The sequence below is a fragment of the Amblyomma americanum genome, chromosome 4 (assembly GCF_052857255.1).
Source record: "Amblyomma americanum isolate KBUSLIRL-KWMA chromosome 4, ASM5285725v1, whole genome shotgun sequence".
NCBI classification, from domain to species: Eukaryota; Metazoa; Arthropoda; class Arachnida; order Ixodida; family Ixodidae; genus Amblyomma; species Amblyomma americanum.
Window position 1 is genome coordinate 118,395,473 of NC_135500.1, and position 12,721 is coordinate 118,408,193.

The 12,721-nt window shown below is 48.7% G+C and overlaps 1 protein-coding gene across 4 annotated transcripts in view; it reads right to left on the minus strand.

The window, feature by feature from the left end:
* Positions 1 to 12,721, minus strand: part of LOC144128268 (sodium- and chloride-dependent glycine transporter 1-like) — a 100,662-nt gene that overhangs the window by 39,577 nt on the left and 48,364 nt on the right. Inside the window, exon 1 of one of the 4 annotated variants that reach the window (XM_077661548.1) lies at positions 7,581 to 7,712. The exons of the other annotated variants lie outside the window; for them this stretch is intronic. Within the exon in view, the coding sequence (XP_077517674.1) occupies positions 7,581 to 7,601 (21 nt within the window). The 5' untranslated portion in view covers positions 7,602 to 7,712. Of the gene's footprint in view, positions 1 to 7,580; positions 7,713 to 12,721 lie in introns of those variants that run through there. 4 annotated transcript variants of the gene reach the window in all.

The following is a 12,721-nucleotide window of genomic DNA, read 5'->3' on the forward strand; positions in this document are numbered from 1 at the left end:
TTTCTATTAACGTTTTTGCTATCGTGGTTTTCTATGGCAACGTTAACTCTTCGATGCTATCGATGGAGACACTTTAAAATAAAGATTTTGCTATGTGTCCGAAGAATGGACCATTACCTTCAATATTTCCATAACAGTGTGTTACAATTTTCCAATTTTCAAAAATTTCGTCCGAGAACGTTGGGCATGTGTAACTCTCGGGTCCCGCAAGGTACCCTAACCTAAACAAACAATTGTTCTCTACAGTTTCGAACACCATACAAAGGGTTCCTTATGTGCCTACCATCAACAACAGCACGCAGCAAACGCGGGTGTGACGCATTAAAGTATGTGGCGCCGTCGTATTCCCGACGCCAGCAGACGCCGTTGATTCAGTCCCGGCGCGGATCGGACCCCATTTCTCAGAAAGGGTCTTCGCGGATGCATTCCGCGCAGTCTGTCTCCCGAGAAAGACTGGCGATGTTGGCATGCTGCTCCGCGAACTGCGGGACGAGCACCACCGTGCATCGCTACACCCGCCCGCCATGTGTGTGTGCGTGAGAGGGTTACGGAACTCATGCGGCGTGATTCATGGCTCGGAGGGCTGCAGGACGTAAGAGCCGGAGACACCGAGGCGCTTTTTTCTCTTTTTTTTCCGCGAGAATTCCATGTCTGCTTCCTGCTTACCTTTATACGGAAGAACGCAAGAGAAGGCACATGATACGCAAGACACATACCTGTGCGGCATAAATAATCTAAGTTTTTCGGGCTTTTCAACTATGCCCTCCTCATATGTATATAAACTGAAATAATAAAAAACGGAGAAGCTATGCAGTGTAGTCCTTCTATTCTATTGTTATTCCGGTTGTAGAGTGTCGACCAGCAAGGATGCAGTGCTGAATCACAACCGGCATTTATTTCGAAAGCCACGCCGCGGTGGCTCCGTGGTTAGGGCGCTCGACCACTGATCCGGAGTTCCCGGGTTCGAACCCGGCGGCTGCGTTTTTATGGAGGAAAAACGCTAAGGCACCCGTGTGCTGTGCGATGTCAGTGTACGTTAAAGATCTCCAGGTGGTCAAAATTATTCCAGAGCCCTCCACTACGGCACCCCTTTCTTCCTTACTTCGTGCACTCCCTCCTTTATCCCTTCCCTTACGGCGCGGTTCAGGTGTCCAACGATAAATGAGACAGATATTGCGCCATTTTCATTTCCCAAAAAAAAAACAATTATTATTATTATTATTAATTTCGAAAGCGGAGGTATGTACTAAACGCCGGAAGACGGAATATAGAGCAAGGAAGACAGAAGCTGAAGTAAAACGCCAAGCTAACGCGTGTAAATGGTAAGCGAGAGTGGAAGTACTTTGTGACAGTGTGTGATTGCGACTGATTGGAGCTGGCGTATAGGCATATAGCGCATCAATTATTATACGTCCACTTAGGAGCTCTAGAGCGGCGCAAATTCAGTACTTTAAGTTCGAATTATTCAGTACTTTTAAGCTCGAATAACAATCTGTATTCGCGTTTCATTTTTTTTTTTCGGAATTGTTAGCGCTCTGCGTTTCTTTTTATTCCTAGTCCTTTTCGTATTCAGTCGCTGTCACAGCACTGAGCTCAGCCGCGTTCACAGCTTGCTTTGTAATGCAGTTAAGGGTGCATTAGTATTTCAAAAATGCACTGTCATGCAAATGGACATTAATCGGAAGCGCATTACAGCTGCCGGTTCAATCCTATCGGCAACAATAGCATCTGTTAAGAAATGTGGACTCTGTTTAATTCGTTCATCTTTTCTTTCTCTTTGCACTTCAACGAAGATTCCTCTGAGCGTCTTTTAACTTAAGAGCAAAGCATTACAAAGAAAAGACACTCCTTGACACTGGTTGCGCATAATATGGCGCACTTATTGCTGTACCCGCCTCAAAAGCGTTTAAGATAGCATTCAACACCTTACGGACACTCTCGCGACCATGAGAAGCCGCCGCCAAGGCGGTACATTTTGCACCGCTTCTAAGAGACACGCGCCCGAATACATTTTAACAGACTCGCGTGACACACCCCACAAACGCACTCGCCAGGGGTGAAGGCCGGACTTAGTACCTTCTTCGCTTCTCGGCGTCGACGGAAGAACCTCGCCAGGGGTCGCTGCGCCCTGGTACGCAAGGTCAGTCGCGCGTGTGTGGTACACCGTTCATCTTTCGAGCCATACTTCTGAACGTGGGCTAGTCTGCTTTCACTTTTTGTTTTTTTCTTCTGCCACCCCTTTCGGTGGCGCCTTCACGTTTCAGTGAATGACCGCCGGACACGCAGCAACGGTCAAGTCCAGGCCCGAACTTTTCCTTGTCCAAGGCCGTTGCTCACCACGGGTCGCTCGCGTCTACCCGGCGCCGGCTGGTCGCTAGAGGGCGTGCGCAGAAGCGTGACGCTCATACAGTCCCGTCCGGTTCACCACCTCCGGGAATGCGTCGCGGCTTATCTACAGACAGTCGGGACGACGTAGTCGATCGTCCTTGCCCTTTAAGTCCCCACTGGCAGTTCATTTGTTTTCCTGGGGTTCGCAGTGCCGGAACGGAGTGGCTTCACGTTTCTTTCTAGCAGCTATGTATAGCACACGGGGGCAGCAAAGCAAAAAAGCGTACAGAACACGGAAAGCGAAAGTGGAGGCTAGAGGAGCAGGACTGCGTTTCCTCGACCGACCAGCTCGGAGACCGGAAAGGGTGAACTGCGCAGTGCGAGAAATCACTCCCGTCGCCGTACCTAATACGATCATACGATCACTGACCTCTTGCATGGACTCGTCGCATTCCACCTCTACTTCCTTGCTTCTCTCCAAGTGTGTTGATTGTTTCTTTGTTTTTTTATTAGATAAGTAAGCAATGTCTTTCGCTTGGAAAGCATTTCTCACGCACGCCTACAATCAACTAGAATCAGCTGCTCTTTCTTTCCCTCTCTCCCACCTTTCCCTTCGCCTTCTTTTTGTTATTGTTGAACCTGCGCGAGTAAGCGCACACCGCAAATAGGAACCTCTCGGGGTCAGTGCTCGTATAGATCGGAACTACCCAGTCCAGCAGCACTTAGCGTGGAGGGATGGAAGCGGACGACTTTCGATGGCGCCCCCTATAAGCTTGAATTACGAGCATTTTGGTGCCATTATGTTTCTCTTTCTCGCGGCATCCACATCTTTCCTTAGGGACGCGAAATAATCTATTCTGTCCAAACTATAATGAAAAATGTAGCGCGAAGTTTTCTTCTTCTCATCGATCGATTCTATTCTATATCTACAAGCCGCGGTGGTCAAGCGGTCACCATGTTTCGCAAGGTTTTGTTGGTGGCGACGAGCTTGCGGCTTTGATGCCCGGCGACATGCATAGGATGTTCTTGGATACAACCAGAAAGCAGCAACGCTCACATACTGCGATTTCTGTTTGTGCTGAAGACAAAAACGTAATATAAATCAATCGGAAGCCCTCGGCCATGGCGTAGTACCCTCGTAGTCCAATCTATGACTTCGGCAAACCAAAATCTATTAGTTAAATAATTACACTCCGTCCTTGTCAGGCGCCGCATCGACTAGCTGATCCTGACGATAACGCCGCCACGGCGGCTGTCACTCTATCCTGTAACACGAGAGCGCAGCGAATCTCATTGGGATATAATTGGATTGGAAGCGTAGTATTACCCCGACCCATGATTACACGTTACATGCTTGCACTAAGATTGCTGTCGCTGCGATGGCGTCTACGCGGCTGGGAATTTCTTCCTTTATTTCTTTATTTCCTCTTTCTTTCTTTCTCTCTTTCTCTCTTTCCTTTCTTTCTTTCCTTTTCAGTGAGAAATGTGGTTCTACGTACCATTTTTCTTCCCCCCTCTCAGATGATAGTGACGAGATGACATTTCATTTTTTTCTTTTCATCATCATTATTTTTACAAACAGCCCGTGGCTATATTCGATTGCCCACAATACATTCAGCGCAGAGTGAAGGGCAACGCCTGAGAGAGCGATATTATAAATACCTGCGTCGAGGACAAAGTTCTCAAGGCTCTTCTAGAACGACGCTAAATGGCTCGTCGTACGGGCTACGCCGTCTCATTCATCCGCTTCTGAGTTGACGTCAAGGGGGGACGGAGCCTAGCGCTTTGTGTTTTGTAATTGCAACCTCGCGAACAAACGAATTCCGGGCTCTCTTATCCGGCAAGGTCAGGATCGAATGCGCTTGTGCAACTCATTTGGAGGGCAGCCAAAATCGCGTGACTAAGCCAATTAAAGATTTCGACACGATCGACGCAAAAAGGATTTTCGACGCCCAAATATATGCGCTTCCCTTGAACGTGTGATTCGAACAAACGCAACTCTGTCGCGCCCATCCGCGATGCTATCGTCTGTTATCTTGCTTTCTGTTTTCTTTGTTCTCCGCTCGTCGGTTCTGTGCCTCTACGACATACACAACCCATAGTTTTTTGTATTTTTTAATATTGCGGACCGCCTTGCTGGGTCTTCAGACAACCGTCGATGCAGGCTAATGACGGCAATTGCTGTCAGCTGTGCCCCAGGTGCAACAGCTGTCGTATTTTCCGCGCTAATACGCGTAGCCGCGGGGATTTTGCGTCGTGATCTGACTTCACGGCAAATGGAAGAAAGTCTGACACCCACCACGGGCAGACGAAGTCGTGAACGGTTATCAAGAGCGACGTCGTTGTTCAACACCTTTTTTTTTCCAAAAGCCTCTAGAGGCTTCAAGCCATCAAGTGAACTCATATTGTGTGTTTCCCGCCAAGCGTTAGGAGGAGCAGAAATTGGGTGAGGAAGAGTTTGTTAGTATAGAGGAAATGCATGATAAGCGCCTCTTTCTGCGCGGACGCCTAAACTGTTGCGTCCGGTAACAATCCCAGAAGCGCCATCTATGAACGGAGGGAGGCTAAACAACACGTGCAGAAACAGCATCTCTGCGTCCGAAGAGGGTGTGCTGCAATAAACACACAGGCAAGAAGAAAGAAGGCTTTCTTTGTGACAGGCACTTGGGCGTCGTCCAGACGATGTCGCTTCAGTCTAGTCAGTTATATTATGCAGCGATAGAGCAGGCTTTTTTACTTCATAAAGCCATCAGATATTTCCCTGAAACATAGTGTGATGACGTACTCTTGAGAGACATGCTATATTATCGCCAAATCCAAACCACGTTTTTTCTTCTTCCGAAACTATTCCACGCTCCGTACTCAGTCATATGAGTGTACGTACCCGAAGCTCACAGGCTCTTCGAAGAAGCTCCAACTCTGATTAGAGGCAGCCGACTAATTAACAATAACAGTGCAAGTATAATGACATATGTATCATCATAAACGCGTCATGGCACATACTGCGTTATATCACGTCTCGTCCTATAACCTTTCCCAGCTGTAGGAGCAACGTCAAGCCGCTCTTGCGTCAGCCAAACGCAGTTCTGCGGACGGCCACCCTTCCCTCTCTCCGCAAGGACAATACCGCACAGCAGAGTTCTGTATACACGCAAGCACGAGGTCGGGTCACGCTCCTTCCAATGGCCCCGCTCACCTCTCGCCTCTGTCGAAGAACGATCGCGCCACGCGACCATCCGTGAAACGCGATTCTGGACGCTATCGCTTTCACGGCAGCCGGCCCTTCCAGCCGGACGCACTTAGTCAATCATCTTGCGGCAACGGTGACGCCGCAATCTACGCACGTCCGCCGTTTGTGGCCGCGAGAAAGTCTGGGTGCGACGGCGCTGCGAAGTTTCTTGGCAAGGACCTCGATCGTCTGGAATCGGCGTCACACACACAAGCCTACCGAGTGCGGCTGTGTGCCCGCGGCTTTTGAGATGCGGAAAGTTACTTTCTTGCGCTCTTCGTCCGTCCGTTCCCTTATCTGTGGCAAGGAGCTCGACAGACCTCCGGAGCGTAAGTATGCGCTCGTGACGCACCACGTGCCCTGCAGACTTTTCTTCATTCGGGCAGCCTATTGCTTCTGCTGCTACCGGCTATACGCGCACTGTTGTCCGAATTCGGATTGGTAGCGCCGTTGCTGTGTGCAGAGTTCTGTTGCCGCTTTCGGCGCTCACCGTCATCCATCTTCATTCCGACACGGGTGGCGCGTTCGGTCCAGTTCGATCACTGGCCGCCCCGTTCTGTCGTCCTGTTTAGGCGCTCCTGTCTGGACATTTCCTGTCTGCAGCAGCTGATCCTATCGTGACTCTAAACGAGAACAAGTAAGTTCGGAGCTTGCCACTGCCAAAGTGACTACAACCAGAAGCCTCTCGCTTGCAAGGACGAGAGACAAACAAGTCTATTGGCTTCTCTTCTAACTCGAGGTCGAACTTTTGGTAAGCACGCTTGAAGGGTGGTGTAGTGCTTTTTCTGTGTTTAGTGCATTACTTACATTGGGAATGTGCCGCCCTCGGTCTAGATGCCAGCGTTGCCCCGGCTGTCAACTATAGAAGCGCATACAGCGGAACGCGAAGGAAACTGCTTTGTTAAGAGTGCCAGCGAAAAATCTCCGTGTCCGTACATGCAAACACGAAAGTACAGAGAGCTGAGCCCTAAAGGTTTTTTTCTTGCTTAATGAAGGACGTACAAAATAAAATCGCACTAGCAGTAGTAGTAAGTTGGTGTTTCTTTTACCCGTCTACGTTACACCGCACTAAACATTATTCGCCACATTGAACTGTCCCTTCTGCATCCACACACACCCTCACTTCAGTCTGCACGAAGCATTATACCCTCTGCTCCGCCGCCCGAAACTCTAGCCACCACTGAGTCCATGACGGTTCCTTCAAACTATCGCAACCAAATTATCTCGCATTTTTAGGCAAAGCGCCTGTCACCAGTTTCGAGGCAAAGAATTTCACTTCGCACGTAGACCCGCTTGTCCAACAATATTAACTCTTCACCCTCATCTACACACAGCAGTATAATAGATACTAGCCAATCGCGATACAGGGAAGAAATCAGAGTGCACACCCACTCCCGCGCTCAAGTAAATCCGGAACCTTCCGCCCTCTGGCCCGATTAATCATACGATCGGCGCGAAGGTCGCATCAAGAGCACAAAGGAAAGGCACCTATACTCCGAGACGTGCGAGAACAGACTACGACTCTCCCTATATTCCCCCTACAACTTCCACTTCTTGTGCGTAGATGGCGCTACGTTAAGCTGCGCCAACTCAAACACTACTGATCTCTCATCGCGCATTCCATTCAGGGGCTGACCGGTTGACCTACCTGACCCCTGTCCGGAGGCTAACCTTTCACTCCATCCATCGATCACAAACGATCGGCACCTAATGCCACTCTCCCCGCGACTTGCACCATACCTTTCCGGAGGATGATCCGCCCCGCCAACAAAGCATCGCCGACACACATCTCTCTGCCGCTCCAATCCAGCACGTCTATGACGTGCTGGGAAAAGGGCGGCAGAAGCGCGGTTAAAGCCTAGCAACGGGCATTGAAAACAAAACTACTCTGTCTCTTCTCGTTAAATGTCAAGACTGCAATCGATGAGTGCATCGGATGGCGCAAGCAAGAACCTCTAAAACATTGGCAAATTAAACTTCCGGCTATTAAAATGCAGAGGTATTGGGAGTATCGTATACTCACAACTTTCGGAGTGGGCTCCATCCGTAATCAGGCTCTGTAGGCACACAACTCGTCCCACTTACAAGGATGGGTAAAAAAAAGCACGTCACTTCTGCACAATTTCTGAATGGCGCGCGAGTTCTGCGCTGTGTAGCTCGGCGTCATAGTGGAAGCGCGATGGCAGTGATCCGGGAAGTGGTGATATCCTTGCGGATGCCCGGAGGAGTGTCTCAAGCACGTGATAAAAGAGTACAAGGAAGCCGCACCCTTCTTGACCTCGGGACAAATAAAAAATTTCCACAGGACGGCGTTTCATATCCGATAGTCGCAATCAAGAAAGTCACGTGAACTATGAGGTAGTACAGAATTCGAGAAGCGTGCTACTGCGAATCGCATTCGTCGTTTGTTTCATTGCCTTTTGTTTGTCTTCTGCCGTGCCCTATTTTTCGCGCCCGCACTTTTGATGGGTCGTGGTGGATCGTGTCTACATCGGAAAGAATACAGTCTCGCTGTCGTCTGTCTTCTCCATCGTAAGGACTTGCGCGCAAGTGTTGCGTAGGAGCTGCCGTTTCATTCATTTTTAAACACGCATCGCATTGTCTTTCAATTAGATAACAATTCGTATTTTTGTATTTTTTTGTTCTTGTGCCTCTCTATATGTTGTCCGACGCTTTTCGTTGAATAATACCATTGATCAATAACAAAGAAAATACCTTACAGGAGATTATAGCTAAGCCACGCAAAATATAGCTGACACAATAGCACATGTAGGTTTCGGTGCCACTGTTTGTAGAGCAAAATACGATTTCGTCAGGACGGCTAAAAAAAAACGGAAGGCGATGCACTATTCCCCTGAATTCAGAGCCCCCACCCCTCATTGGCTATCGCTATATAGCTATAGACAGCACACTATGCGTTCTAGCTAAAAACGCATTCATTAATTTTTGCACCGAATTTGCACGGTGTTCTAATTACCGGAAATAATCAGTGACGCAGATGCTATTAATAATGCTAAATACAAATTTTAAGCTTGAGCATAATAGATTTTCGTGGGTTCTTGTTGCTTTTTGCCCAGTCTTTGCCCGACAAGTTGCATAGAGCTAACAGTCTCCATAACCACAGATTTTCGACCGTTCGAAAGACACCAGACGATATGGAGACTATTGATGGCAAGTTCAAAGCTACACACGCCCGTAAGCCGGCGTCCCTGCTTCTTTACTCAAGCGATAAGATAGTTTAGCAGGATACATACGTCACTGTTCGCGATGTATACAAAGCGCGAATAGCCCCGGCAAGCGTAATATGAAGTCAACTACGCATTCTTCCAGTCGTCTCTCTAGCATTAGTCGCACAAGGAAGCACTGGAAAAGTCCGGGTTTCTCCGTGCACAACTCAGCACGATAACTGCAGCACGCGGCTGGAAAACCCTCTCGTCAGAATAAGAATGCACTAAAGGACACTCTCTACATCGCCGCCCTATCGGAGCCGTCGGTTTCCGCCAAAGGCTTATTATGCTTAGTCCGCCCCGATAAGGCAACCCGCGGCTGCTGAATACGCCGTGGCTTTTTCTGCATGTCAACATTGAAGCGACCCGTGACCCTTGGCTAGCTGCGCTTTCTACGGCGCGAAGAGCACGTGCGTCTTGTGGCACGCGACAGGCGCCTGCTGAGGTGTCACAGCCGATAACAGGGGTGAGTGGTTCCCGGCAAGTGTACGCGACGCCCAAACTACTCTCAGCGACCATGTAGGCGTATGGTGTGTGCCTCTTCCATTTGTTCACGTGCACGTTAACAGATGGCGGTAAATGACTCACATATCTGTGAAGACACATATTGACACCAGCACCAAACAAATAACAGCAAGAAACAGTGGCGAAGTCTAATGTGAGTATTGTACAGTAATAACTGAAAATCTCTAGTAAGAAGAGGGGCTGACAGCGTACGGCATTTGTCAAAAGTATGCAGTTCAAGAGGTTCGCCAACGAACCATGCAGCGTTGGCGGTTTTGCATCCTCAGAATTTCTCGGAGGTAGCTAACCTCTACCACATGGTGTGGGCATGCCAATTTAATCTCATAGTTGGCCCTATTCCAAACCCCTCAGATGAGCAGTGGGAGGCTATTTGCTCAGCGATGATCCTGACCGGCATCACTGGCTGGTAAGGAGGGCCAGCGCAGCAGCAATAACAAGTGGACTATCGGACTAGGCGGCCCACCCACGTGTTCTACGAATATTCAGCAAATAAAGATGTTTTCAATCAATCAATCAATCTCGAAAATGCGATTCTTACATCCTCACCTCTACGAAGCCTTGATTGAATATTTTGACAAAAGCTGTATTTTTCTTCAATCACACCGAAACCCCGAAATAGAGGTTATTTTACGCGAACGAACATCTATTGCATAACTTCTTCTTCTTCCACCTGGTTTTGGAAAAGTTTTAGGTTTCAGGTTTTCAGGAAAGGAAAGGCGCTGTAACAGTCTCACTTCTCAGTGGGCACCTCAACCCCGCCATACGTAAAGCGAGTAAAGTGGAAGTGAAAGAGGAAAGAGAAATACTCGCTTTTAGCAAGAAAAAAATACGCTCTGAAACCTGCAGCAAATCCTGGTGTTTCATCAGTAACTAATTAGCCTGTTTTCTTCTTCGTCCGAAAAGAATAGATGCTCAACGCGAACAATCAGCGCCGATAATTGCTGACTAATATGCTATCTCGCTTATGGAAGCATTGTATGTATTTGTGTCCTCACTGTCATCGGCTTCGTCAACTTGCAGAGTGAAAGTTTTCCTGCAGTAGGTCGACAATTTGTTCGGGTTTAGAAACATTCTTTCATGCGCGCACATATATTTAATGCGCGGAGATTTGTGGTAATTTTGAAAGCAGGCCACTCCGTTTAGTGAAACACTTGGATACGCACTGCCCCGTGTAGCGTGACGGCGAAGGTTCCAGACGATTGCTGGAAATCTCACAGCTGCGGGCCTACACGGCAGACGCTCATGTCAGTCAGCTAGCGCCACCTACGAGTGCCTCCGGGATGCTACAGCGAAGCAGGTGCTTGGCAGACGAGGCGTCGCAGGACTTCTTTGCTAGATGGCGCGCAAGCACTAGCAAAAACACCAAAAACACAAGCTTTAGCAAGCAAGCTCCGCCACAATACGTGAACACGCCTAGATGAGGTGAGTGCTCTTGCAACTTTCGCCACAGAGTCGTCCACACTCCAAATATCGGCACCGCCTTCGACGCGCCTAGACTGCGATTATCTACGACTGCGGCAATGACGTAATGAGTCCAAACTGTATACACATCGTTCGGCGCACTCAGCCCGGCGCGGAATGCGAAAACCACGCCTATGGGAAAGAAAACACAACATGCAAGGCGACGGCGGCGGGAGATTGAAGAGGCGTCAAAGGGGCAAAAGGGGGTCTAGCGTGTCTGCTCCGTCCAAGTAAAAAAAAAAAATAAAGCGAAGGCCTCCTGGGCCGAGGCGAGGGCCAGCCGGTCACTGGCGGTGCGCGCATGTAAACTTCCCAAATGACGCCGTCTGCCTCGGCTGGCAGACACACACATGCAGCCAGTTGTTAAACGAGCCTCGCACTCTCCCGACGCGCCGCTTCCGCGCCGGAATCGACCGGTGGGCGCCGGTTCGCCTGCCCTTGACGCAGATTGACGCCGGTTTTTTGCCGTTCTCTTCTTTCTCTTCTTTCCATACCTTTCCTTTCCATTCCTTTCTTTTTATTTTTTGTGCAGTTGTGTACTGTCGGTGTCCGGCATGCTTGCTTTAGTTTGTTTTTTTGTTTACTTTCATGGTGCACTGAGCAGCCCGCGCCCCTAGCAGTTTTATTTATACGCCCGACCCACCTGTGCGTAGCTTCTCTCCCCACCACCTCCTGCGTCCCTTCCCCGCCTCCTTTGGCTGCGAGGTTGCGTTTCGAGTAAAGCCCGCTACGGGGCGCGGCGTATAGTGGGTGTGGAGAGGGCGGAAACGCGGTAGTATTCCACTGACTGCTGCCAATCACGCCGCGTGGATACATACTTGCGTTCCTTGCTGGCGGTAAAAGAATACGAAACGGGCTCGTTCCTGCCAAAGGAATGTCACACTCGCGATTTCGGGCAACGCACTCCTTGGCTGTTAACAGAATCATTCAATCATGTTACAGAACCCCTTGCGCGCAGAATATTGCACTTTATATTTGAAGTAACGAATGAAAGCATATTCTGGTTTTTATATCGCTGGCAAAGTAGGGGTTCATCAGCTGACTACCTCCGGAGACACATTTCTGGAATGAATGAATGAATGAATGAATGAATGAATGAATGAATGAATGAATGAATGCTGTGTTTGTCTTTCTTCTGTCGTCCATGCGTTTTTTGCGCGGAATATTTTTTTTTCTTTTGAATGAATGAATGAATGAATGAATGAATGAATGAATGAATGAATGAATGAATGAATGAATGCTGTGTTTGTCTTTCTTCTGTCGTCCATGCGTTTTTTGCGCGGAATATTTTTTTTTCTTTTGAATGAATGAATGAATGAATGAATGAATGAATGAATGAATGAATGAATGAATGAATGAATGAATGAATGAAATTGTTTGGGCAGGTCCCCGCTATGTGATGCAGGCCCGCGTTCTCCTTGCACAATTTCCATTTGGAGTCGTAGGACCCGGGGGTGAGTAGGTTGAGACGGGCGGGTAAGTTGTAGGTTCCTGTCCGGAGGCGTCGCCATCTAATCTCCTCCGCTTTGGGGAGCCCTTTGGCTGGGGGCGGATATTTTCTGCAAGAGTCTGCAATTTGGTAGCCTCTCGCGTTGTTTCACCTAGCATACATGTGGACGCGCCCCCTATGAGCAACGAACGAAGCGTAGGCAGCTCCGGATGTACGCCGCCCTAGCCCACTAAACGATTTCCGCGCAATTCATGTTCCTGCCTGCAGATGACGCCACCATCTTCATAAGGCATCCAAATTTTGAAAAGAGCCAGTTTGCGGTTTTTAGAGGCGTGAAGTCCTCTCAGACGGATTTTTCGTGGTTGTATGCCTTGAACTGTATTCTGTATTCATTGAATTACTTATATTACGTCACTATTCAAGCACACTGCAGAAATTTGTTACCTGCCCTGGAGCACGTCATTCATTGCGCAAACTAAAAATGAACAAGCCTTCTTTACA